Here is a 27,655-nt window from a genome sequence, read left to right as displayed (position 1 = left end):
CTTTTCCCAAACTGCCTTCATGAATCGCCCCCGGAGGCATGTCTGCCTTAGCTGTCCGTTCTGATTGGAAGGAAGCCGCTGTGGACAGGCAACTGAAATAGGGTCACGCTCCAAACACAGACCCTGCCCCCGACACCAGGGCCGGGCGCTCGCCGAAATGTGGAGGGGACGTGCGGGCCCACGGCATGGGGGCATCGCAGGGGCTGGAGGAGCCTGCTTACCTGGAACGGGGTCTGGCTGTTGTAGTTCTTCAGTTCCTTATCTCCACCTCGAAAGAGAAGCACGCGAGCACAGCTGTCCTGCAGAGGGAAGAAGAGATGTTTGCAAATCATGGCACATACATCTTCCAAAGGAGCTTGTTCACAGGGTGAGCTTGCAGGAATTCAGAGATGTGAAAATGCAAAGTGAACAGGAGGGCGTTTCTGCTCACTGGAGCAACCAGGAGGAGGGCAGATGGCCCGGACGCTGTCAGCTGAACCTTCACTGCTGCAAAGACTTGGGACAGCGATTCAGCAGAATCTGTAAAAATTTCACATACACACACCCCATGGCAACCCACTCCAGTACTCTTGCCTGGAGAATCCCATGGATGGAGGAGCCTAGTGGGCTGCAGTCCATGAGGTCGCAAAGAGTCGGACATGACTGAGTGACTTCACTTTCACTTTCACCCATGGAGAAAGCTGAGTGCGGAAGAATTAATGCTTTTGAACTGTGGTGCTGAAGACTCTTGAGAGTCCCTTGGACTGCAAGGAGATCCAACCAGTAAATCCTAAAGGAAATCAACACTGAATATTCACTGATGCTGGAGCTGAAAGTCCAATACTTTGGCCACCTCATGCAAAGAGTTGACTCACTGGAAAAGACTCTGATGCTGGGAGGGATTGGGGGCGGGAGGAGAAGGGGACGACAGAGAATGAGATGGTTGGATGGTATCACCGACTCAATGGACATGAGTTTGAGCAAGCTTTGGGAGTTGGTGATGGACAGGGAAGTCTGGCATTTTGCAGTCCAGGGGGTTGCAAAGAGTCGGACACGACTGAGCAACTGAACTGAACTGATACAAGCAGAAGGAAATGGCAGCCCACTCCAGTATTCTTGCCTGGAAAATCCCAGACAGAGGAGGCTGGTGGGCTACAGTTCATTGGGTGGCAAAGAATCAGACGTGACAGAGCAAGTGAGCACATTTAGAGAGAGCTTTGCACATGCACATAAAATATGTAATAACTGTAGGACCGCAAGTAAAGTACAAAAGGAAAGAGGAGAAAATGTGGAGATGGCAGAAATACTCTAAAACAGGAAAAGCGGGAATCATTCTGGAATATTCTTTGTTTTCAAAGCAACTTTCTATTGAAGGACAGTTGGTTTACGGTGTTTCTGGTACTCAGCAACGTGAGTCAGTTACACACACAGACGCACGTTCTTTTCCGGACATTTTTCCATCACTGGTTATTACAGGATATTGAATACACTTCTCTGAGCCATACAGCAGGTCCGTGTTGCTTATCTGTTTTATGTTTAGTAGGACCTGTATCTGTTAATCCTAAATTCCTGATTTATCCCTCTCCCACTTTCCCCTTTGGTAACCATGTTTTTTTCTATATCTATGAATCTGTTTTGTAAATAAGTTGATTTGTACCACATTTCAGATTCCAGATAAAAGTGATACATATCTTTATCTGGCTTACTTAGTATGATAATTTCTAGATCCATCCATGTTGCTGAAAATGGCATTATTTCACTGTTTTTATGGCTGAGTAATGTTCCAGGGTATATATGTACCACGACTTCTTTATCCCCTCCTCTGTCAATGGGCATTTAGGTTGCTTCCATCTCCTGGCTGTTGTGAATGGTGCTGCTGTGGACACTGGGTGCAGGGATCTCTTTCAATTAGCATTTTGTCCAGAAACATGCCCAGTAGCGGGATTGCTGGATCCTTTGGTAGCTCTATTTTTAGTTTTTTAAGGAACCTCCATAATATTCTCCACAGAAAATTCTTTGCTGAGGCAGTGATAGCAAAATCAAAACAAGAAAAACAACATACGCCAATAATAAACTGACTATAAAAAAATCCAAAATGTCTAACTAGGAAATATGAGTCTCAGAACTACAATATAGCTTAATTTCACTTCCATTTTAAAGTCTATATTTTAGAAAGCAATGAATAATTCTGAAAAGAAGTTACCCGTTGACAGGAATTACTTTCTCAGGAAGGAGAAAGGCTGAGGGAGTAAACAGAAGGAATCTTTTGTTGTTATTTTCTGTGCTTACACTTTCTAATGTCTTTAGGAGACAGCCAATGTTCTTTTCTTGTGTTATCTGTACAGTGAAAAGGGATCTAGTCCTGCCCATGTAGTGAGCCTCTACCTCACCTGGAGAGGCTAACCCTCTTGGAAGTCCTGATGGGGAGGGTGGGGACAAATACTCACAGAGAAAAAGACACGTGAGGGGAGCTCCCGGGTCGCCTAGTGGTGAGAACTCCGTGAGTTCTCTGCTGGGGCCCAAGTTCAATCCCTGGTCGGGGAACTGAGATCCTGAGAGCCGCAAGGAGGGCCAAGTGAAATGAAAGAAAGACAAGCGGAAGCAGACTGACGTAGAAGCGGGGATGACAGGAGTCCTCTGCCTGACGGACGCGGCTGGGCCGTTACGAACGAGCAGATTACATTTGGGGACGAGTATTTAGACGCTCAAGTGCCCACAGGCGCCGGCGCTTCACGGCAAGCCCCCGCCCCAGGCCCATTGCCCTGGTCCACTGCCATCTACAGAGTCCAGAGCAGAGGCAACAGGCATGGCCACCCAGGCTGGACGCTTGGTAAGTAACTGCTGAATGAAGAGTCCATGGCAACCGACGGGAGTTTCCTCCCAGGGACCTGCTTACGGGGCCGGGCCAGCAGTCCTACCCCAGCCCCGGGGGACCCGCTGCCCTAGGAGGGGCAGGGGCCGAGACCAGGACACTCGCACAGGCAGAGGACCTGGGCGAACAGCAGTCTGGAGATGAGGCTGGAGATCCGGAGACAGGAGGGGAGGGCACTGCCCGGGGCGGGGCCGGAGCGGGGCCGGGGCGGGGCAGTGGTTTGGGGCAATGAAAACATTCTAATAACTCGGGGGTGGTTAGCCAATGTGTAAGCAGACTGAAAAACACTGAATTGTATATTTTAGCTAGGCCAACTGTACGGTGTGTGAGATAAATCTCAGTAACGGTGTTAAATATTATCAATAGAGAAGTAGGAAAGAATCAGAGTCACATGAACACAGTCAGAGACCACGACAGACAGAGATCAGGGGAGCCGCGGGGTCAGAAAGACGAGGAGACACAGACGGAGGACGCTGGCAGGAAGCTGGCTCTGTGCCCGCCAGGCCCAGCCCGGAGCACGCTGGGGCCGCCCCGACCCCCGAGACCTGGGAGAGGGCCCCAGGGCCTCTACCGCAGGACGACAATATTAATGGGGGGACACCCGTGCACGGAGCAAACAGGAGCCGAGGCAGCAGGACCCTCGTTCTCTGAGCCGCGGTCCGGCAGACACACGGGGCAGGGAGGGGTCTGCTCACAAACCCACCGGGCACAGGCGGGACGGCCCCGAGCTCTGCGGGAAAGAGACTGCTGTCGGGCGGCCGGGGCCCCGGGCCTCAGTGGCACAGCTGGGTGGCCGTGAGGGTCACTGCAGACCCGGGGTGCACGCCGCAGGGCCTGGATGGAGGCTGCCCTCGGGGACCGCTGTGGCTGGAGAGAGGGCCTGGGGACCACTTCAGGCTGGGTCCCCAAGGCAGGCAGAGAGACGGGGGCCCTTGGGAGGGAGGGCAGGCTCCATGGTGGCAAGAAGGACACGCGCAGACAGCGGTTAGGAGGGAAGAAGAGGAAGGAAGGACACTCGGCCGGGAGCCCGCCGCTGACACAGCCGTGAGCATGCGGTGCCCTCGGTTCAGACGGTGGGCAGGCCCGCCCCACGCTGACGGGTGGAAACTGCAGGGAAACCCGTCTCCATCTACACTGTCTGCACCTCTTCCATGAGCCTGCGCTCAGGCGGTGCTCTGAGTAACTAAAAACACTTGAAAGAAAAATTTTAAAGATGGACCTATGCTTGGCAAACACACCTTTCACATTTGGGGTACAGTTAATCCCAGGCTGTAAAAGAAGAGCCCCGGACGTTACTTCCAGGGCAGATGAGCCCTGGATCCCAGATCAAGGTCACACGCCCCGGACTGAAGCTGGTCCTGTCATTTGATTCCGGGGTCTCACCTCCTGCCCTGCTGATTCGGTGAATCGGCTGCTACTGGAACTCGGGCTCCTGAGCGTTTGGGTCCCACCCCAGGCTCCTGGCCCCTGGTCGGGCCGCCAGAACCCACCCCACCAACTGGGGCTCACTCATGATGACCCGAAGTAAGTTAGTTACTTAAAACAACAGTGTTATCTTGCCTCATTGAGCAGTATTCTGCAAAGAGAGAAAAGGGGAAAGGGTATATGAGAAAGTCCTGGCCCTGAGGGGACACGGGGCTCACGGATGAGTGGGATTTCAGTAGGTTACCACCCGGCATGTGAGGGGAACAGGTAAGAGAATGAACTCCGGGGGCCTGAAGGCTGCCTGGGGGCTCATTCGGAATTGAGTTCACACTGGCCTAAGTGTGCCCTGGCCCGGCTCCAGGGTGGCCGGGGAGGACCTGCCAGGCGACCGTCCCAGATGTCCGGAGCCACCGGGGCCCATCAGAACCCACGGCGAGAGTCTGACCCGGCAATTCCGTGTAACCGCTCCCCACTGCTCCGCAAGGACTTCCATTGAAAACTCCCATCAGGGAGGTTTATCTCCTAGAAAGCTAAGAATAACCCTTGCCAGGCACTGCCAGTCACACCCTCCCAGGAGGAAGCCAGCCAGGATCCCAGAGAACTCCTCCGCTCACCCACAGAGGGACGGCTCTGAGTCAATATTAACCAAGCTCAAGGCACACACCCTGTCATTCTAATAGCTGCCAGACTTGGAAGGGGGAGAGATTTCAAAACCAAAGGGCAAGTGGTTCACGTGACAAACGACGACACTTGGTGTGTGTGTGTGTGTGTGTGTGTACGTACCGATGGCTGTGTTTGTGCGCACATGTGAGCACAGGTATGTGTGTGCACACACGGATGCTCTGCAGTTCAGAAACACACCTCTCCATTCCTTGATTCCACCCTCAGAGCATCCTTGCTAGAGGTAGTAGGAGGCCCATTTCACAGGTAAGGCAGCAGAGGCCAGGAAGGCTTGAATGAAAACCTGCAGCTTCAGGAAGCGAGCAAAAGGAGAAGTCCTGACCCAGAGAAGCTGCAAGAGGGAGCCTCGCTGTGCCAGAGCGTGGCTGCTGGCTGCCCTGTGAGTCCCCTTGCAAGGGGATCTCGTGGGACACACTGAGGTGTGTCTTCCTCATTTGAAAGGAGTCCATCGAGTGCAGACACAGACGCACCTTGCATGTTTTGAGGGCCAAAGAATATCCAATTATTATCCAGGGATGACTTTTGGAGACGTGACTATAGTCGCTTAAATGTCACAGACACGAACTACTCAGCACTCCAAATTATGAGTCAGGAATTTGTTTCCAGTTTAAATGATCCCTTTGAAACGAGTCTGTCCCAACAGACATAAATCTAGGAAGGGCCCGGATGTGTGCAATCAATCAAATGGCAAAGTGCAGAGCTGGGACGCTGCTGTCACCAGGGCGAGGGTGGGAACCTGGCTCCAAAGACCGAGCCGCTCTGAAGAGCAGTGCCCCAAGGACCACATCACACACGTGCCCTGACACATGGCTTCACCTGACTTGTGCCCAGTGGAGCATCTTCCTACCTCCAGTCAAGGGGTTAGAGGAACCCATCCCCAAGACCTGGGGGAGGAGAGAGACAGGCTGGGTTTTGAGCCCGGCTCTGGCGTTTATAGCTGAGCCGCTTGGACGAAGCCTGCGACTCCTGGCACAAGAGAATGACAAGCAAGAGCAGCCCCCAAAGGCTGGGAGGAATCTAAGGGGAAGGACTACAGGACACCTTTCTGCACACCCTCAACGCCCAGGGGACGACCGCCCCTGTGAGGGCCCCGCAGAGACTCCCACCAGATGCTGACAGCCACGGGGTGGGGTGTGGAATGGGCACACGGGCCAGACAGAACTCAGCCTGTCTCAAGAGGCCTGCTCCAGAGAGGCAGGGCCTGTTTACTTTTTAACCTTCCAGACAAATTTGCCTGGCTTAGTAACTTGATATTTCAAACTCCCTCCCTCCCTCCCTTCATTATCCAGGGTAGAAAACAAACAGTGGGCTGACTCCCCGCCTCCCTCTGGGGCTCCTGAAAAGCCAGCCAACAGACTGAGGGAGCCGGAAGATGGGATGCAGTTTGCTGCTGACAATCAAAGCCCTAATTAGTTGACTTCATAAAAGAAGACGAGAGAATATTCTGATCACAGTGTGTTTTACTGGAAGTGTACGATGAGGTCTGCCTAAAACTGATAAAACACGCAATCAGCCCATACAGCTGATGTTTTCACATTTAGTGAGAAGTTTGTTAAGTCAAGTTAACAGTAGTGCGCGTGGTATCACCATCATCGCCACCTTCACCACCATCAGCACCACCACGTGTTCTCGTTCCGTCGCTCGGTCGTGTCCGCTCTTTGCGACCCCATGGGCTGCAGCACACCAGGCTTCCCCGCTCTTCACGGTCTCCTGGACTTCGTTCAGACTCATGCCCATCGCACTGGTGATGCCACCCAACCACCTCACCCTCTGTCGCCCTTTTCTAACTCTTTGCCTTCAGTCTTTCCCAGCATCAGGTCTTCTCCAGTGAGTCGGTTCTTTGCATCTAGTGGCCAAAGAATTGGAGCTTCAGCATCTGTCCTTCCAATGAATATTCAGGACTGATTTCCTTTAAGATTGAGTGGTTTGATTGCCTTGTTGTTCAAGAGACTCTCAAGAGTCTTCGGCAGCATCACCATTCAAAAGCATCAATTCTTCAATGTTCAGTTTTGTTTATGGTCCAACTCTCACACCCACACGTGACCACTGGGAAGACCATAGCTTTGACTAGCATCACCATAGCCACCACCATCATCACCATCATAGTCACTGTTACTGAAAAATCAACCCATGCCAGGCATACCATATGTTTGCTTTCTATTTTAAGCCTCTTAGCAGCCCTGCCAGCTAGGTATAATTATCTCCACATTACAGAGGAGGGATTTTCTGGAACCCAGACTGCCATGTCTCCCTGCATTGCAGCTCTATCTTGAGGCGGCTTCTTAATCCCTTTCCCTGGCTCCTGTCCTGACCCAAAGGCACCAGGTTCCCACCCCAGGAGAGTCTGTCTCTCAGCATCACTCTCCAGAGAGCCCTATACAGCACCTCCTTCTGCTTGAACCAGTTACTCTCGTTGGCCCAGAGTCCGGCCTCACACATTCCATGTGTGCAGAAGAAGAAGTGGACTCAGCGAGGAGGCCAGCACATCGGTGACTTGGGGAGGACAGGGCCTCGGGTTAGGTATCAATACAATTGCCAGGTGTGTGTGACAGAGGCCGGGGGACCCTCGATCCCTCTGTCCACCCCTCTGTCCCCCCGAGGACGGCTCATCAGAAGGACGCTAGTGTATATGTAGCCGAGTGTCTCTGAATTATACTGAGATGCCATCTGAACCAGCTTTTCTCACTGGTTGGGAAGGGGAGAGGGCACGCTGATGGAAAAGATTAAAGGTCACACTAGTATCCCAGGGAGGGGCATGAGGGATTCAGGAGGCTGGATCCCAGAACACTCGCCGGCCCCCAACTGGACGTGCTGTCCAGAACCCACGGGCCACCAAGCGAGTCTGTGACCCTCCATGATGGCCTCTGGGACAGAACGCAAGGCTGGGTATCCAAAACAGGAGGGGCCCCAAAGGCATTTCTACCCGTGCTGCTGTGGAGGGTCAGATGGGTAGGGCTGGACAGCAGCAGGCGGGCTGTGACGGTCCCAGGACCCTGGACAGGGGACAGCTCTCACGCCCTGGCCAGGCTCCCCAGCAGGCTGAGAGGAAGGTACTCAGCCGGAAGCAGGGAGTCTGTCCTTAACTTACGTCTGGTAAGAGACTAGATGCAGCCTTCTACGCCTGGGCCTGGCAAACTGGGGCCCACAGGCTAAATTGGCCTGCTGCCTGGTTTATAAATAAAGTTTTATTGGCGCATAGCCACACATTAATCTGCATATCATCTGTGGCTAAGTTCACACTGCAGAGGCAGAGTGTAGTAGCTGTGAAGAAGTCCATGTGATCTGAAAAGCCAGAATATTCACTCACTGACTCTTTACAGAAAAAGTCTGCCGGCCTCTCTAATCCAAGGCAAGAGAGTCAGGATCTTCCTACGAGCCCTGGGCGGCTCTGGGTCATCCCAAAGCCATCGGCCAAGGGTGGGGACAGGTCCAGAGAACACAGAGGGAACCCAGCCCCACAAATAACTCAGAATACGGATTCCCAACATTCTAATAAAGAAGGTTACACTTTCAAAGATCATCCTGTCCTCCATTATTTCAAGAGACAGAAAACATGGTTTTCTGTTTAGGTTTTTTTTTTTTTTCCCCACGATAAAATATGCTTAAAATCTACCAGGGAAAATTAAGGAATGCTTTCCCCGTCTAAGGCAATAATTAAGAAGCACATGCTGGCACAGATGTTTTACCAGCCAAAGCCAAGTCTCATGACGTGCGTTTTTCTAGCCCAGTCGAGCAGGATATCCCCGCGCTCATAAATCCATTCCAGCATCCACGTGCCTTGGAACACCTAGGGCCCCAGCTGTGTGCAAATCCCATCAATATGCTTTCATTAAGGAGCTGGCCAGCAGCTTTCAGGAAATCCCTTGAAGTCAGACTGAAATGCTTCCCCAACCTCATCTGGCCGAGCCGCTCTCCTGTGCCAGGAGCAGGGGACACTCTGAGAGATGGTGGTTTGTGTCCCTGAGAAGGTGGGCCCAAGGGGCAAGGGGATGCCTTCAGGGAAGACAGGTGAGGCCTAATAACGGCCTGGCCCTGGGCAGTCCCACTGGGCTGTACTGCAAAGGGCTGTGGAGTGAAAAGCACAACTCACTCTACCAGGGGCTCATCAAGGAAAGGCTTGACTGAGGGCAGCTATCTCAACTGGGTCTTGGAGAATGCACAGGCGTTTTCCAGGGCAAAGTGACTCCCGTCACTTAGGAGTCCTGCCTGGCGGCCGGGGGTGGCATCCCACCCCTGCTGCTTTCTGACCATGCTCGCACCCAGCTCGCCTGAGTTTTCAGTCCTTCTCACAGGGAGAGCAAGGGCTTCATATAAACTTGCTCACATCAAGGCTCCACTCGTGAAGCCAAAAGAAGTGAGCAGGGTCCTGAAGAGAGATCTGCACTCCTGTGTTCACAGCATCACTGTTGGCAGCAGGTGAGAGATGGAAGCAGCCCGTGTCCCCTCATGGGTGAGAGGATAAAACGTGGCCCATCCACACAAGGGAAGACTGCTGCTGTCGCTCAGTCGTGTCCGAGTCTCTGTGACCCCATGGGCTGCAGCACGCCAGACTTCCCTGTCCTTCACCATCTCCCGGAGCCCGCTCAAACTCACGACCATCAAGTCAGCGATGCCGTCCAACCATCTGATCCTCTGTCATCCCTTTCTCCTTCTTCCTTCAGTCTTTCCCAGCATCAGCGTCTTTTCCAGTGAGTCAGCTCTTCCCATCAGATGGCCAAAGTATTGGAGCTTCAGCCTCAGCATCAGCCCCTCCAGTGAATATTCAGGGTTGATTTCCTTTAGAATTGACTGGTTTGATCTCCTCAAAGTTCAAGGGACTCTCAAGAGTCTTCTTCGGCACCACAATTCAAAAGCATCAATTCTTCAGCGCTCAGGCTTCTTTATAGTCCAGCTCTCACATCCATACATGACTACTGGAAAAACCATAGCTTTGACTAGATGGACCTTTGTCTGCAAAGTGATGTCTCTGATTTTTAATATGGTGTCTAGGTTTATCACAGCTTTTGAAAGCTATGATGAGGGAACATTCGTTCAGTTCAGTTCAGTCGCTCAGTCGTGCCCAACTCTTTGCAACCCCATGAATCACAGCACGCCAGGCCTCCCTGTCCATCACCAACTCCCGGAGTTCACTCAAACTCACCCCCATTGAGTCGGTGATGCCATCCAACCATCTCATTCTCTGTCGCCCCCTTCTCCTCCTGCCCCCAATCCCTCCCAGCATCAGAGTCTTTTCCAGTGAGTCAACTCGTCGCATGAGGTGGCCAAAGTATTGGAGTTTCAGCTTTAGCATCAGTCCGTCCAATGAACACTCAGGATTGATCTCCTTTAGAATGGACTGGTTGGATCTCTTTGCAGTCCAAGGGGCTCTCAAGAGTCTTCTCCAGCACCACAGTTCAAAAGCATCAATTCTTCGGCGATCAGCTTTCTTCACAGTCCAACTCTCACATCCATACATGAGCATGGGAAAAACCATAGCCTTGACTAGACGGACCTTGGTTGACAAAGTAATGTCTCTGCTTTTTAATATGCTATCTAGGTTGATCATAACTTTCCTTCCAAGGAGTAAGCGTCTTTTAATTTCCTGGCTACAATCAGCATCTGCAGTGATTTTGGAGCCCCCCAAAATAAAGTCTGACACTGTTTCCACTGTTTCCCCATCTATTTCCCATGAAGTGATGGGACCAGATGCCATGATCTTCATTTTCTGAATGTTGAGCTTCAAGCCATACTTTCCACTCTCCTCTTTCATTTTCATCAAGAGGCTTTTCAGTTCCTCTTCACTTTCTGCCATAAGGGTGGTGTCATCTGCATATCTGAGGTTATTGATATTTCTCCCAGCAATCTTGATTCCAGCTTGTGCTTCTTCCAGCCCAGCGTTCCTCATGATGTACTCTGCATATAAGTTAAATAAGCAAGGCGACAATATACAACCTTGACGTACACCTTTTCCTATTTGGAACCAGTCTGTTGTTCCATGTACAGTTCTGACTGTTGCTTCCTGACCTGCATACAGGTTTCTCAAGAGGCAGGTCAGGTGGTCTGGGATTCCCATCTCTTTCAGAATGTTCCACAGTTTATTGTGATCCACACAGTCAAAGGCTTTGGCATAGTCAATGAAGGAGAAATAGATGTTTTTCTGGAACTCTCTTGCTTTCTCCATGATCCAGCGGATGTTGGCAATTTGATCTCTGGTGCCTCTGCCTTTTCTAAAACCAGCTTGAACATCTGGAAGTTCACAGTTCACATACTGCTGAAGCCTGGCTTGGAGAATTTTGAGCATGACTTTACTAGCGTGGGAGATGAGTGCAATTGTGCAGTAGTTTGAGCATTCTTTGGCATTGCCTTTCTTTGGGATTGGAATGAAAACTGACCTTTTCCAGTCCTGTGGCCACTGCTGAGTTTTCCAAATTTGCTGGCATATTGAGTACAGCACTTTCACAGCATCATCTTTCAGGTTTTGAAATAGCTCAATTGGAATTCCATCCCCTCCACTAGCTTTGTTCGTAGTGATGCTCTCTAAGGCCCACTTGATTTCACATTCCAAGATGTCTGGCTCCAGGTGAGTGATCACGCCATCCTGATTATCTTCGTCGTGAAGATCTCCTTTGTACAGTGTTCTTCTGTGTATTCTTGCCACCTCTTCTTAATATCTTCTGCTTCTGTTAGGTCCATACCATTTCTGTCCTTTATCGAGCCCATCTTTGCACGAAATGTTCCCTTGATATCTCTAATTTTCTTGAAAAGATCTCTTGTTTTTCCTATTCTGTTGTTTTCCTCTATTTCTTTGCATTGATTGCTGAGGAAGGCTTTCTTATCTCTCCTTGCTATTCTTTGGAACTCTGCATTCAGATGCTTATATCTTTCCTTTCCTCCTTTGCTTTTCGCTTCTCTTCTTTTCACAGCTATTTGTAAGCCCTCCTCAGACAGCCATTTTGCTTTTTTTGCATTTCTTTTCCATGGGGATGGTCTTGGTCCCTGTCTCCTGTACAATGTCACGAACCTCCGTCCAGAGTTCATCAGGCACTCTATCTATCAGATCTAGTCCCTTAAATCTATTTCTCACTTCCACTGTATAATCATAAGGGATTTGATTTAGGTCGTATCTGAATGGTCTAGTGGTTTTCCCTACTTTCTTCAATTTAAGTCTGAATTTGGCAATAAGGAGTTCATGATCTGAGCCACAGTCAGCTCCTGGTCTTGTTTTTGCTAACTGTATAGAGCTTCTCCATCCTTGGCTGCAAAGAATATAATCAATCTGATTTCGGTGTTGACCATCTGGTGATGTCTATGTGTAGAGTCTTCTCTTGTGTTGTTGAAAGAGGGTGTTTGCTATGACCAGTGCGTTCTCTTGGCAAAACTCTATTAGCCTTTGCCCTGCTTCATTCCATGCTCCAAGGCCAAATTTGCCCATTACTCCAGGTGTTTCTTGACTTCCTACTTTTGCATTTCAGTCCCCTATAATGAAAAGGACATCTGTTTTGGGTGTTAGTTCTAAAAGGTCTTGTAGGTCTTCATAGAACCATTCAACTTCGGCTTCTTCAGCGTTACTGGTTGGGGTGTAGGCTTGGATTACTGTAATACTGAATGGTTTGCCTTACTCAGCCTTAAAAAGGAAGAAAACTGTGACACAGCTAAAACCTGGATGAGCCTGAGCACAGCACACGGAGTGAAGCAGAGAACAGAAGGGCAGACGCCATGCGGTTCCACTCGGAGGACGGCCCTGGAGCCGTCAGGCTCACAGACAGAACGCAGACGGTGGGGGCTGGGGGCGGGGACAGTGAGCAGGTTAATGGAGTCAGAGCATCAGTCTGGGGAGGTGGAATATTCTGCAGACAGACGCGGGCGACGCCTGTACAGCCATGTGAGAGCCCCTAACGCTGAGAGGCGTACCGTAACCGCACAGTGAAGACGGTCAAACACTCGCTCTGTTTCACTTACTTAACCACAGTGAAGAAGGAATTAGGTTTCCAAGGTGGTGCTCGGGGTAAAGAACCCGCCTTGCCAGTTCCGGACACATAAGAGATGTGGGTTCCATCCCTGAGTAGGAAAGATCTCTTGGAGGAAGGCATGGCAGCCCACTTCAGTATTCGTGCCTGGAAAATTTCATGGACAGGAGGAGCCTGGAGGGCTGGAGTCCATGGGGTCACAAGAGAGCTGGACATGATGAAGCGACTTAGCAGCAAGAAGGAATGAAATAGAAAAGGCCCACTGGGGACGTGTGCGTACATGTGATTGTAGGCTTGCTGTTGTTACACGGCGGTCCCGTTGGCCTTCAGTTCAGTTCAGTTCAGTTCAGTCGCTCAGTCGTGTCCAACTCTCCGCGACCCCATGAATCACAGCACGTCAGGCCTCCCTGTCCATCACCAACTCCCGGAGTTCACTCAAACTCATGTCCACAGAGTCTGTGATGCCATCCAGCCATCTCATTCTCCGTCGTCCCCTTCTCCTCCCGTCCCCAACCTTTCCCAGCATCAGAGTCTTTTCCAGTGAGCCTTCAGTGGGTGCCAAAATCATCTTGGGGGCTCTGCCAGCCGCCCCCCTCCCGGCCCAGGGGAGACCCGCTCTGGGGTCCATGTGGCGCGGTGCCTGCAGATTCTGCCCGGGGGGCTGAGCCCAGCACGGACCTCACCAGGACCCTCCTCTGACTTCCTGCGGCTCAGGCTCTCCCTCTAGGAGGGGGATGCGTGTCGTGCGTGCAAAGTTGCTTCAGCCGGGCGCAGCTCTTTGTGACACTATGGACTGCAGCCCACCAGGCTCCTCTGTCCATGGGACTCTCCAGGCACGAATACCGCAGTGGGTTGCCATTTCCTTCTCCAGGGGATCTTTCCAACCCAGGGATGGAACCTGATTTTCTTATGTCTCCTGCATTTGGCAGGTAGGTTCTTTACCAGTAGCACCACCTGGAAAGCTCGTACAATAGGGATAACCATCCTCAAAGAAGCTGGTGAGGACCTCTCCCAGCTAAGCACTGAGTATCTGAGCTACCTTGAAGCCCTAACCCCCAGTGTGACTCTGTCTGGAGATGGGTCTTTAAGAGGTGATTAGGTTAAAAGAGGTTGTGAGGGTGGGGCCCTGATCTGATAGGATTAGCGTCCTTGGCAGAAGGGACAGCTGAGGGCTGTTTCTGTCTGCACATGGGAGGACACAGCTGGAAGGGGCCAGGCAAACCCAAAGCGGGAAGAGAGCCTTGCCCTGGACCCAAGCAGGGTGGCCCCTTCATCTGGAATGTGCATCCAGGACTGTGAGAAATAAATATCTGCCGTTTAAGCTGCCCTGTGTGTGGGACTTCATTACAGCAGCTAGAGCTGGACACCCAACTGCAAAGCGCTCAGCACAGCCCCGGCCTGGCATGCAGTTACGGAGGGTGTGGGGCGCGAGCACAGCGCACTGACCTGGTTGTAGAGGGCGCAGATGTGCAGGGCGGTGTTCCCCGAGGCGTTCTGGGCACCCATGTCGGCCCCGTAGAAGAGCAGGTGCTCCAGATGCTGCACGTGGCCGTACCTGCAGGCCTGGAAGGAGAGCCCACACTGAGTGGAGCCGCCCGGGCGCCCGGCCCCCAGGACCGACAAGGAGCCGGCACAGCCCACAGCCTGCTCCTGCCCACAGCCCGCTCCAGCCCACAGCCCCATCCTGCAGCTGGATCCGGCCCCCCAGAACCGACAGTGCAGCTGGCACAGCGCACAGCCCCCTCCAGCCTACAGCCCGCTCCTGCCCACAGCCCGCTCCAGCCCACAGCCCACTCCTGCAGCTGGATCCGGCCCCCCAGAACTGACAGTGCAGCTGGCACAGCGCACAGCCCCCTCCAGCCCACAGCCCGCTCCTGCCCATAGCCCACTCCTGCAGCTGGACCCGGCCCCTCAGAACCAATGAAGCAGCTGGCACAGCACACAGCCCCAGCACAGCGCACAGCCCATTCCTGCCCACAGCCCACTCCTGCTCATAGCCCGCTCCTGCCCACAGCCCACTCCTGCTCATAGCCCGCTCCTGCCCACAGCCCACTCCTGCAGCTGGACCTGGCCCCTCAGAACCATGAAGCAGCCGGCACAGCACACAGCCCACTCCAGCCCACAGCCCCAGCACAGCGCACAGCCCATTCCTGCCCACAGCCCGCTCCTGCATCTGGCCCGGGTCCCCAGAACCGATGGTGCAGCTGGCACAGTGCACAGCCTGCTCCTGCAAATGGACTGGGCCACACAGGACAGACCCTGGGGTGGGGAGCAGGAGAGGGGCTCATGATGGGACTGAGGATTGCGCTCAGCTGTTTAACAGAGTGGTGGGTCTGCATAGGGGCCACCCATTCCTTTCATTTGGACCCACAGGAGGGGAACCCCAAAGACACCATGGCATGTCTTTGCCCCCTAGACACAGCGACCGGCCCCAGGAAACGCGGATCAGGATGCTCCGTGCCTGGCCTTGCTAATCCAAGCCCCCTGGACCCCAGGATGACGCATGAGAACATCTGTGGGTGGGCAAGGACCTGCTGTGTCCTGGGGAGAGACCCCGCCCACCTGACCTGTCCTCCTCCGGGCAGGGGCAGCCCGGCTAAGACTTTAACATGAACCCACCCTGAAGGGGTGCAGGCGGCAGGGGAGGTGGCCCCACAGCATGAATCACCCTTTTCTGAGCCCTTCTAGGGGGTGACGTGGGATTTATGAGCCAACAGGGTTCTGTGGTCAACCAGATCTGGCTTGGTTTTCCAGAACTTTCACTCCGAGCCTATGTCTTCATGAGCCAACAGAAACCCTACTCCTCAAGGGGTTCTCATGAATTGCGTGAACACGGGGCCTGAAAAGACCCCCAGTGATGCTCAGGGACAGGCCAGCCCCCCACTCCCCACAGCAAGCAGGCAGGCCTGGCATTGAGATTGGGGGGGAGCGGGGGCCGTTCAGAGGCTGCGGGGGTCTCCTGACCCTGGGCAGCAGGTCCTATCCGACTAACCCCACCCCATCCACCAGCGCCTCCTGCAAACCCAGCGGTGCACAGCGCCGAGGTGCTGAGACCCACTGTCCCTGCGTCGGAGCGACAATGCAGATGGGGAGACACGAGAGGCCACAGAGCGGGGTCCTGCCCCAGGACTGCGCACACGGAGGCCAGGGAGCGCCGGGCACAGAGCAGGTGGCTGGCCCGGCCAGGATGGGCAGCCGCGGGGGCTCGGGGTCGGGCTGGCGCTCTCAGCTTGTTAGCCCTGCCTTTCTGAAAACTGAGACCCACTGAGTGGAGCCTCCACCTCTGTGCTGTGCGAGAGAAGAGCGCCACATCCCACCAGTTAACTCAGGAGAGAGGACGGGAGGGCTCGGGGACTAGTAACCGGATGAGCTTAAAAGGAAAACCCCGAGAAACACCCATGTTCAACCCCGGCGCCGCCGCTTATAGAGCAGATCGTCAGCAGAATAAGGTTGCTTCCACCTGCCTGCCCACCTTCCCTTTCCATGGCAACAGCGCCTGCCTCTTCCTCTGGGGCCCCGACCCTGCTCCCAGAGGCTGGGGGCCCGCTCCTCCCCACGCCCACAGCGCACCCAGAACTCTCGAGCTGCTGGCCACGGGCGTGGGCTGGGGATGCCCAAGTGACTCTCGGGAGCCGCGGAGACGGAGGCTGAAACATTTGTCAGAACGACGGAGTAATGAAGTTCTCGCTTTCCTCCAGGAGGGTCGGCAAAAAAAGCCACAGAAGCTCAGAGCTGCCGGGGCCACCAATGCAGAGGAAGGGAGAAGTGGGAGCTGAAGGCAGGAGAGAGAAAATAAGACACACACAGACACACACACACACACAGAGACACACACACACACACACAACAGAGACACACAGAGACACACAGACACAGAGACACACACACACATACACAACAGAGACACACAGACACATACCCAACAGAGACACACACACAGAGACGCACAGACACACACAGACACAGAGACACACAGACACATACACAACAGAGACACACAACAGAGACACAGACACACACACAACAGAGACACACACACACACAACAGAGACACACACACACACAGAGACACACACACACAGACACACACACACACAGAGACACAGACACACACAGAAAAAAAGGCACACACAGACATTGCCAAGGTAACACCCTGTGAACCCCTCTCAGCTAAAACGCTGCTGGGTTCTTCAGGACGTAAACCTAGGCATAATTTTAATTTTCTCCTTTTATCAGTTTGAGATTTTTGATCCTCAAATTAAAGAAGCCCTTGCCAAACCACTCTCTCCAAAGGCCTTCCAGGAAGCAAGACTGGATTCGGCTTAACTATTCTATAGTCAGAAGCAGAGACCTGCATTGGCATAAAAAAAGCACACTTAACAATCACTCCACACCCACCCCCCCTTCCCGCAGTTAATCGGAAATGGTAGGTTTTATGTGACATCATGGGATTGTGTCTCGCTCTCCTCACCAAGGGTCACGACACGATCAACAGAAAGAGATCAAACAGCGCCGCTGACTCTGGGCAGACTGTCTGGGAAAGAACCCCCTTAAGGGCTTCCTTCCCACCCCTGTCTTTCTCAGAGCCCAGTGTCTGAAAACAAGCAAAACCAGAAAATTCAGACACATGCTGGAACAACAACAAACTCCCATAATCACTTTTCTAAAGGATCATCTTTCCTCATCTCTTCTCCTCAGCCACTGGCTGTTATGTAACTTTGGCCACTTGATGGGAAGAACTGACTCACTGGAAAAGACCCTGATGCTGGGAAAGACTGAGGGCAGGAGGAGAAGGGGACGACAGAGGATGAGATGGCTGGATGGCATCACCGACTCAATGGACACGGGTTTGAGTGAACTCCGGGGGTTGGTGATGGACAGGGAGGCCTGGCGTGCTGCGGTCCACAGGGTCGCAAAGAGTCGGACACGACTCAGCAACTGAACTGTTACGCAACAGAAGCCATGTTTGCTGAAGAAGCGGCCTGGCGCGCGGGAAAGGGAGGAGGGAATCTGGGCGAGGCGGTGGCCAGAGGGGTGAGCAGACCGGCTGCAGTCAGTGTGGGGGGTGGGCCGAGAAACAGGTAGATAAACGAAGGAAAACGGGAGCGGGTTTCCCAGTGTCAAAGAAGGGAGTCAGTGATGCAGTGCAGGAGAAACGAGAGGAAACTCTGTGGCGCTGGACCGGCACAGGAGGTACTTCAGCATGAGCTCTCGGTTTTCAATAGAAAACCAAAAGAGTAACTGTGTAGGTACACCTGGACGTAAGTGGACACGCGCCCCTAAATGACCGAGCACACACGCACCTGAGTTTCTGGCTTCGGCAGAAGACTGGACGAGGGTGGTGGTAACCTACACATGGAAAATGAGAACGGAAGATCTGGAGAAACGATAAATCAAACTTTCTGTTCTGACAAAAACAGGCCATCCCACGGTTATGAGACTCCTCTGTGGCGATGCCACCTAGGTATTCGCATGTGCCAGTTTGGAGTTTCAAGGAGAGTCAGAGTTGAATCAAGTTATGGAATCTGTTGGCAGATGTGGACTGAAATCGTGTGAAATTGTCACTTTTAGTCAAAAATGGCTGCATGATGGTGGTTCCGCTGGTTCAGTCCAAGAGATGATATTTAAAGCCGCGGTCTGAATGCAGTCGCTTAGGGAGGGCATTTACAGGGGAGAGAACAAGGGGCAGAGCCTTGGGCACCCGCCACTTAGAGGCGGGACAGAAGGGCAGAAGCTTCCCTGGCGGCTCAGCTGTAAAGAACCCGCCTGCCGACGCAGGAGGTGCAGGTTCAGTCCCTGGGTTGGGAAGACCCTCTGGAGAAGGAAACGACGACCCACTGCCATGTTCTTGTCTGGGGAATCCCATGGACAGAGGAGCCCGGTGGGCTACAGTCCATGGGGTCGCAAAGAGTCAGACACGACTGGGAGACTAAACAAGAACCCCCTCTGAGAGGGCCTGGAGTCAGTAACAGCCCAGGAGCAGAGAGAGCACTTAATACCCAGACCGTGGGTTCTAAGTACCACTCAGGACTCAAAGGAATCGGGACTCCTGACAGAGACGGCTGATTCGAGGGGTGAGGCACGAGAAAACAAGGTGAGCTTGGAATACCTTGCTGAGCCAGAAGGAAAAAGGATGAGGATGTGTCCACAGGACACACGGGCCGTCCTGAAGGGGCTCCCTGGACCTGACGGGGGATAACATTAACAGACCTCTCGAAAAAACAGAAATCCACGAAACCACATTACTACAAATAAGTGAACAAATAAACAGGAAGAGAAAGCTCCCTCTGAGAACAGAAAGCTGGATAGTTAGTGTGAGAAGCAAGGATGGGAGTAGGAAAATCTCCATCTAGCAGCTGATTACTTAATTCAGGCAAGAAATACCATGCACGCTGGAACTAGCAGGCGAGAGGGATATGGGGAAACAGGCTTCCTCAAAGACTCCCTGACTGCAAAGGGGAGAGAAAACTGCGGTGGAGAACCGCGCAGATTCCAGAACCGGGGGTCAGAGTGAACGTCACCAGCGACGGCAAATGGCCACCACTGCCTCCCGACTGGACCGCCAGAAACACACGTCCCCTCCATGATGTTCCTGCAAAAACGCCCCTCATGCAGCTCATCGCCAGGAAACACTGAGCAAGTCCACACCAGGCGACAGTCTCCACACGACCACCCTGTAACCTTCGGAAGAGGCCCCTGAGAGAACCAAGGGAAGACGGATGAACTCTGCCAGATAGAAGGGTTCCTGCAGGGTCCCAGACTGGATCTTTTACCGTGCATGCCAAGTCACTTCCGTCATGTCTGACTCTTCATGACCCTGTGGACTGTAGCCCTCCAGGCTCCTCTGTCCATGGGATTCTCCAGGCAAGAATACTGGAGTGGGTTGCCATGCCCTCCTCCAGGGGATCTTCCCGACTCAGGGACCAACCCACATCTCTTATGTCTCCTGCATCGGCAAGCATGTTCTTTATCTCCAGCACCATCTGGGAAGCCCCGTGTCCTTTTACTATCCGGTCACTACTGGGACAAGGGAAAAACTCAGATGTGGTCTCTGAGTACATAGGTTTGTCTGTATTTGCTCCTGCAAGCCCTCTTTAAGTGTGAAACTAAAATATTCACTCAGCTTTTTAAAAAAGAGAAATTAGTACTTGTTTGACAAAAAGACCTCAAAGCTTATTAAAAATGTGTCTTCCCCCAAGATAAGTCGTGCTAACCCTTTGTCCTTTATTTGAAAAGGGTGTTGTGCTTTCTGGCCCTTGGGAGACAGATTAAAAGGACTGACAGAGGTCAGAAAGTAACTAGAATGAAAAACAGCACCCCCTACACTCATGTAGCTTAACCATTTTCTTCTGAGACGCTTTTTGGAAAATGCAAGTGTCTGGGGCTCCATCCCACTACCACGTCCTGCTAATCTCTGGGGCAGGTGCATTTGGAGGCGACTCCCCACAGAATCTGAGATCTGGCATTCCCTCACCTATGCTGAGCGTCCCCCTCCCCCGACCAGCCAACAGGATACCTGTAAATGAGGGAAAAGACTGCTCCTTCCTCCAGGCACTGCACTGCCACCTGCTGGACACCTGCTGTGATACATCTACAAGCCTAAATTTACAGCAAGTGGAACAGTGCTTGGGGTTGTGCAGTGCAACTAGAGCAGTGCAGAGTTGATTGCATTGCAAACGCTTCTGCTTGGGTCTGTGCCACAGGAAAAATTACCTCAGTCCACACCACACTTAGGCATTTCTCCTGCAGCATGTGCTTTGTAAGACAAGCTGGAGATATGACAGCAGAACAGTCAGAATGCAGTGCCCACACAGACAGCCCAGAACCACACCCTGCTGTGAGTGCCATCGGGGAACGTCCGGGGGGCCTGCACCATTACTGTGGGGTCAGGGGAAGCACCAAGGACTCGGAGCCCAGGTCTGAGGGTGAGCAGGCGTCAGCCCAGTGAAGAAGTGGGACAGGAGGGAGTGGTGGCCCAGAACTGTAACTTCCTTAACACTAAGGCTTCTCATTTGAAAATGATAAATAATAAACAGCAACCAATAACAAATTAAGACCAAAAGGTAAACATCCTTAAGAAAATTGTTGCAGGAAATCAGATGAGATCTGTGTCAAGGCCTGTGAGCAAACGGGTTAGGTGCTCTCTGTCAAGTATCATTCCTTAGAGACAAATCCAGACAGGGCCAGAGGATACGGTGAGGATGAGTGATGGGGGTGTGGCCAGATGATGATGGGGATGGTGGGGCGTGGACAGGTGATGATGATGAGGACAGGGGCGTGGCCAGCACTTACCAGCACTTACTAGATGCCAGGCACTATGGGAAGCGTGTCATTTTACCTATGAACTGTTACTGAGCCAACTTCAGAGATTTAGCAAAGAATTTCAGAGAGGGTAAACCACTTGCTCAGGTGGCCCAGGCCATGCTGAGGGGGGTCTGCAATCCCAGCCCAGAATAAACTGTACTGACAGCTCAAGGAAGAAATTTCACATCTCCCAAATAGAATCAGACAGAATCAGGGAAGGAGGAAGAGAGTGAGATGCCCCACGTGGGCCAGTCCTGTGGGCAAAGCTGCTCATGAAGGTGCGTGTTAACATGAAGCAGCTGTCCTCTCACTGGGCCCTCAGCCTCACCAGTAACACATCCTGGAGTCCTGAGATGGCCAACCCACCATCACTCAGGCCAGAGAAAGATGCCTGGCGCTGCACTAGTGGACGTGAAAGTACTAATACTTAGCAACTAAAACTGCGCTGAAATGTGGGCTTCCCTGGTGGCTCAGATGGTAAGGAATCCACCTGCAATGCAGGAGACCCAGGTTTGATCCCTGGGTAGGGAAGATCCCTTGGAGAGGGAATGGCCACCCACTCCAGTATTCTTGCCTGGAGAATTCCATGGACAGAGGAGCCTGGTGGGCTACAGTACATGGAGTCGCAAAGAGTCGGACACGACTGAACGACTAACACAAAACTGCACTGAAGCCCCCTAATCCGACCCAATAGCCGAGCTGTGGGAATGCCTTTGGGTGGTTTTTACTTCTTTATGATTCTTCACATTTTCACAGAATTCTATGTTGAGCACGTACTTCTTCAGTAATGGAAATCAGACTAACGTGAACCCAAGTTTAAAGGTTTGCAGACACGTCAAAAACGTGTGCTCTTCCAAAGTCAGCCTGCAGAGGGCGTGTGTTCCCAGTCGCGAGGCCCGCGGGCTGGATCTGAAGGTCTCACTTTGCAGGTAAACCGTCAGCCGACGGCAACCGAGCCGCCGGTAATACCTGGGAGCAGGCGGAAAGGAGCTGTCGGGAGCCACGCACAGGGGACTGTAGACCCCAGAAACCCGTGGTGCTTCTCCAAGAGTCTGGGCGATGCAAACCCGCCTGCTCTCGACCTCCTTCTGCCACCAGGGCACTGTTGCTGGAGGGGTGGCTTCGTCTGGGAGCCCTGGAGGCCGGACACAGCACCAGGCTTCCAATGCGGGGCACGCCGCGAACCTTGGGCAGGTCACCCACCCTGTCTGGGCCCGGCTAACTCGGAGCCCAGCAGGTTTCTGCCAGGGCTGCAGGAGGGGTGTGAAAAGATGGGGAGGACAGCGTTTGCTGGGTGAATGGGGCCCTGACTGAGGATGATAATCGGGGACGGAGGGCCACACTGTGCTGAACTCCTTGCTTAAGCCTCCTGCGCGAACCCTGCTGAAGGCCACGGCTCCGCGGATGGCCAGCAGCTCCAATAAAGCAGGCGCCTCCACAGGACTCGCATGGAATAGAAAGCCACCACCGGAGGACGGTGTAGGGACCCTGACGGATGACAGGGGAGCAGGATGGGACGGCTGGGGTTAATGCCTCCGCCTTCCAAATGCACTGCTGGGGGCAGGGCTGCAAACCCCCGAGGCTGGGTGGCCTCTGGTGCCAGATGCTCAGAATCCACGCAGGGGCTCTCAGGGGCCACAAGTGTGGGAGGCAGCACCACAGAAGTGAACCGCCACACCAACAGACACGATCACCCTGCCTCCAGTGGGGACAGCCCTCCCAGGAGACACGCGAGCTTGCCATAACCGTCCCCTGCGTCTGACGAAGGCGTTGGGCTCAGGGTGAGGCTGTCCAGGCTAGGGATGGGGTGGATCACCTGCCCGGATGAGGCGGGAGGGGAGAGGAAGGTGGGAGGCGGAGCCAGCCTGCTGAGCAAGGGGTAGCCGATAGGAGCTGAGTGCGCTCTGCTGTCTGGGGTTCCGTGTGTCTGATGCTCTGGCATCGGGGGTCTTACGGGCACTGGAGGGGCTGCCCTGCCAGGGAGAGCTGATTCCCGGAAACGGACAGGATGCAGCCAGGAGCACAAATACAAAGCCGCCGTGCAGAGTCCTCACCGGCCCTCCTCCATGGGGCTCCCACACTCAGGGCCCCAAACCCTGCCCTAACCACCCAGGGAGGGTCCCAGACAGCCAGGGCAGACCCTGCGCCTCAGGGCCACTGGGGTCCCTCAGCCTGCTTGTCTGACCTCACCCGATCCTTCCCTTGAAAACCACAGTAAAGGCTCTGCCCACAGGCCCCCCTGCCCTCCCTGCGTGGTGGTGCCTGGCGGGCTGTGTCCCTCCTCTAAGGTCTGTGAGTAACAACCATCTTTCATGGGCAGCCACGTTGCGATGGGCTGGCCTCAGCAGACCTGAACAGGAGAAAAAGCTACACTTTAATGGGGGGGTGGGAAACGCAGCTTGAGGAGCAGATGCCCAGCACATGGACATACAGGGTCCCTAGGGAGTCTTCCAAAACACGCCGATAAAACTGCACATGTGCCAGGGAAGGCCTAAGGTCTATCCCACCACCCAGGGTACTGGCTCTGCCACCCCAGGGACACGGACTCTGCCCCAGTGTTGTGACCGCTCGGGGCAAATGCGCTCCCCCTGCGTCCCTCATTTAAGGACTTTATATTCTGAATGCACATTTTTGGAGTTCAAAAAGGAAACTCTGCAAAACCACCGAAATAATGATGTCTAAAGGGTGGGTAAATCCTGGCAGAAAAAGCATGCAAGCGTTCTCAGGTAGGACGGTCTGGTTCCCAGGTCGTATGTGCATTTGGCCCCTGTCATGTCCTGGGGGGCTCAGGCAACAAAGGAAACTTGTTCTGTGGACGCTCCTCTGTGATGGGCAGACTGCTCTCGGATGCGTCCCTGAAAGGAGTGTCAGGCGTGGGGCTGACCTTGCCCGGTTCCTCCTTTGGACGGGCCAGGGGGCCGGGCTGGGGGCCAGGTCAGGGGACGGGCCTGGGGGGGGGCGCCAGGCCTGGGGGCCACTCCGCTTGACCCTGTCTCCTTGGACTCGCAGCTCAGCCCGGTGCCCTGGGCCAGCAGCTCTCCCGAGGCTCCGAGGGTCACGAGGAGGAAAGGGCGCTCTGTCCGCGGTGATGGGGCCCCATCACCCGGCCCTGCACCTCCTCCTTGCTCACAGGTCACCCGGGGGTGGAACGGCCCCCAGGGCTGCCCTCGGCAACAGGGCTGGGACCCCCTTGGGAGTTGCTGGCAGAGCCTGAAACTGTCCCCTTTCACATCCTCAGCAAAGTCCACGAGTGATGATGACAGGCTTGGTCTTTTAATGGTCAGCGGGCAGCTGAGGGGGCCTCCCCGGTGGGGCAGTGGAAGAGAATCCGCCTGCCGATGCAGAAGATGCAGGCTCGATCCCTGGGTCGGGAAGATCCCCTAGAGAAGGACATGGCACGCCCCGCTCAGTGTTCCTGCCTGGAAAATGCGACAGACAGAGGAACCTGGCGGGCTACAGTCCACGGGGGTCACAAAGAGCCGGACACGACTGAGCACACACACACGGAGCTGAGGGCCAAGCGCAGTGATGAGCCGAGATGAACAGACGGAGCACTGCCCGAGCCTGGGGGACCGCTGGCCTGCCCCAGCCCGGGCACGGCCCAAACCCTCCTGGGCAGACATGAAGCACGGCCGGGCAGATGTGTGCGTGCGAGTGGGCGCGTGTGAGTCTGTGATCTTTGTTCACATCTATCTGTCTCACTGGCCCCGCCACATGGACGGAAGACCCACAGGATGGGACGTTACTATTCACCGCTGGGCTCAGCGTCCAGGACACTGAGCAGGCCTGGCAGGCACGACACAGGAGGTGACACCTATGCCGGCGGGGGGGCAGGGGGGTCTGCGGTGTGGCTGCAAAGCCAGGGCCCTGGGCTCAGGGGCTCACGGTGGCTGCCTGGCACCCGAACGCCACGGCCTGGGAGTGGTTATGGAGAACTCTGATTCCGTGACAGTCAGGATCTAGGTCCCGGGCGCATCGGGGTCTCCAGCATCTGTCTGCTTCATTGAGTTAAAGGAGGCAGAACCCCAGAGCACGATCCTCTCCTAGGGGGCCAGACCTCCCGCCAGCAGCAAGGCCCCCAGTGAAGACCGCCTGCCCCTCAGCTCCACCGGCCACCCCCCAGCCTCCCAGGCCCCTCGCAGCCTCGCTCCCCCGAAACTGACCCTCCGGCCGGCAAGAGACACACGTGCCTCCTTGAAGGGCAAGGGGGTCACATGACAGGACCCATGGCTCCTGAGAACACGGTGTTTTCATGGGACAAACCCAAACCCAAAGGAAGGCAGCAGCTCAGAAGGTGGTGTCTGCCGAGGGGGTATCTCGGACGCGGCCTTCCCTCCCTCCCTGCCACCCGTTCCCAGTTTCTGGGGATGTGACCCCGGGCATCCCTGAGGCCCTCAGCGGGAGGCTCACATTCTTACTTCTCTTCTTCCAGGCCTGGGAAGCCTCCAGCACACGGGTGCCTGAGGGCAGCCCATCCCACCTGCCCAGGCCGGCCGCGCCCACTGGGAGCTCTGGTGCCAGGACTACGCCCTCCAGCCCAAAGGCCAGGTGCCCAGTGACAACACTGCCAGGGGAGGGGTGACTCCTCCCCGAACCTTCCAGGCGAAGCCCTGGAGCCAGTCACTGGCGAGGTCCATGCTACCCCCTCAACCCTCATGTCCACTGAGTAGCTCAGGCCCCCTCCCGCCCCAGCCCAGAACAATGCCATGCACAGCCCAGCGTCACTGTGGACAATCGTGGCCCTCGGCTCCTACGGACTCTGCAAACACAGCAACGCGGACTTCGAGGTTGTGCACAGCCTTGCTAGGAAAGCTGGGAGCCCAGGTCATGACTTTCCCAGCAGAAGCGACTGCCTCAGCCAAGAAGGCAAAGAAGGAAGGCGGGACCTTTCTGGAAAACACCGCTCTTGCCAGCATTCCATCCTTTCTACTGCCTGAGGGTGTGGGAGGCCCTGCTAAGCCCACTTCACAGATGAGCAAATGGAGGCCTGGTAAGCAGGGTCTCAGAGGCCTGCCACCCCCAGCTCACACTACAGAAGGGAACCGGGAGCTCCTCCAGACTGCGCGGACACACCAGAACTGAACACTAGGCGCGGCAGGGAACCGGGAGCTCCTCCAGACTGCGCGGACACACCAGAACTGAACACTAGGCGCGGCAGGCCGGGGCAGGCCCACCTCTGCACCTCCGCACCCCTCCGCCTGCAGTGCGTGGGTGCGTCAACCTGCTGAGATGGCAGGTGTGTAAAGCGAGGGAGTCGAAGGGAAAGACAGGTAGCCTGAGAAGCAGTGAAAGTCACTGCAAAGTAAAGGCCGAGCATGGGACCGTCAGAGCCCACTCTGTGACCTCTTAGTAAGATATCCCTGACCCTTCCTCCCAAATCCGCTGTACCCACTCCATCCACAGGGAGGCCCTCACTTCCAGCCCTGCGCCACCAGGCTCTCTGATTGGCTGCCTCTGGAGGGACTCAGCCAATGGGAGGGTGGGAGGACGGAGCAGCAGGTACCTCTTCTGCACACCCTCCGTGACTCTGCCCAGCTCTCGGCGCCCTCCTCTGCAGGCTCCGCCTGCCTCCCTGAACACAGTCTCCTCTCCATGCTCTCTATCCACTAACGACGCTTCATCGGAGCCACAAGGTAGATTCGGTTTCTGCCACGACCGCAGCCAACACTCCCCCAACCCCGCTGCTGCAAGGGGATCTTGGAAACGTGTGCCTCGTGCAAGGACATCGGGCCCTTAACCGGATCAGAAAGCCCCTGGGGTCCCAGGCTCTGTAGGGAGCCCGGGCTGGGGGGCAGCCGGAGCACCCATGGCTCCTATGAAGGGGCGCTCGCCCAGCACCCCAGTCCCATCCACCCGGCTGGCAGGTGAGGGCAGCCCCGCACACCTGGTGGATTTCGTGCCAGCCATTCTCGTCCTTGCAGCTCACAGCCGCGTGCTCATGGAGCAGCAGCTCACAGCAGCAGGGGTCGCCCCCGACCACCGCCGTGTGATACAGCGGGGTCAGGCCGTAGCTGTCCTTGTAATCCGGGGACGCACCAAGCTCCAGGAGGGTCTGAAAAAAAAAAAAAAAACACCAAACGTTAGGTCACTGGTCTTACGGCCCCTCCTGCAGGAGTGACTCAATCAAGAAGGAAGAGGAGGGTCAAGCTCCCCACTCCCAGGCCAAGGTGACCATTAGCCCCGGGTTCCTGTACTTTTCCTGGCCTCCTGGAACTGAAATAGCACCTGGTGCCAGGCAGGCACACGCTTACACACCCAGGGGATGGAGGCGCTCTGCACAGGTACTACCTGCTGCCTGGCAGACCCCCGCGGACCAGTGGAGAGTAAGGGGGCAGATGACATTTGCAGGAAAGGGTTGTCCTGTTGAACCTAAAAGTACAGTGTAAACCATCTCTGCGCGCGTCCTGCAGGGGGCGAAACGAGCCAGCGTCGTCATAAACACGATTTC

General features: G+C 54.6%; 1 protein-coding gene across 8 annotated transcripts in view; it reads right to left on the bottom strand.

The window, feature by feature from the left end:
* The window catches only part of SHANK2 (SH3 and multiple ankyrin repeat domains 2), a 563,601-nt gene that overhangs the window by 410,890 nt on the left and 125,056 nt on the right, over window positions 1-27,655 (bottom strand). For all 8 annotated transcript variants that reach the window (XR_008684376.2, XM_055415278.2, XM_055415277.2 and 5 more), the window contains 3 exons: window positions 27,092-27,259; window positions 14,350-14,466; window positions 222-299 (listed from right to left, as the gene is read on the bottom strand). Coding sequence is in view for 7 of the 8 variants with exons in the window: in XM_055415278.2 (XP_055271253.2) it covers window positions 222-299; window positions 14,350-14,466; window positions 27,092-27,259 (363 nt within the window). In the remaining variant the exon portion in view is untranslated. The remainder of the gene's footprint in view (window positions 1-221; window positions 300-14,349; window positions 14,467-27,091; window positions 27,260-27,655) is intronic.

Source organism: Moschus berezovskii, chromosome 25 (assembly GCF_049115385.1).
Source record: "Moschus berezovskii isolate FMDL1 chromosome 25, NW_MosBer_1.0, whole genome shotgun sequence".
NCBI lineage: Eukaryota > Metazoa > Chordata > Mammalia > Artiodactyla > Moschidae > Moschus > Moschus berezovskii.
This window is presented reverse-complemented; position numbering and strand designations above follow the sequence as displayed.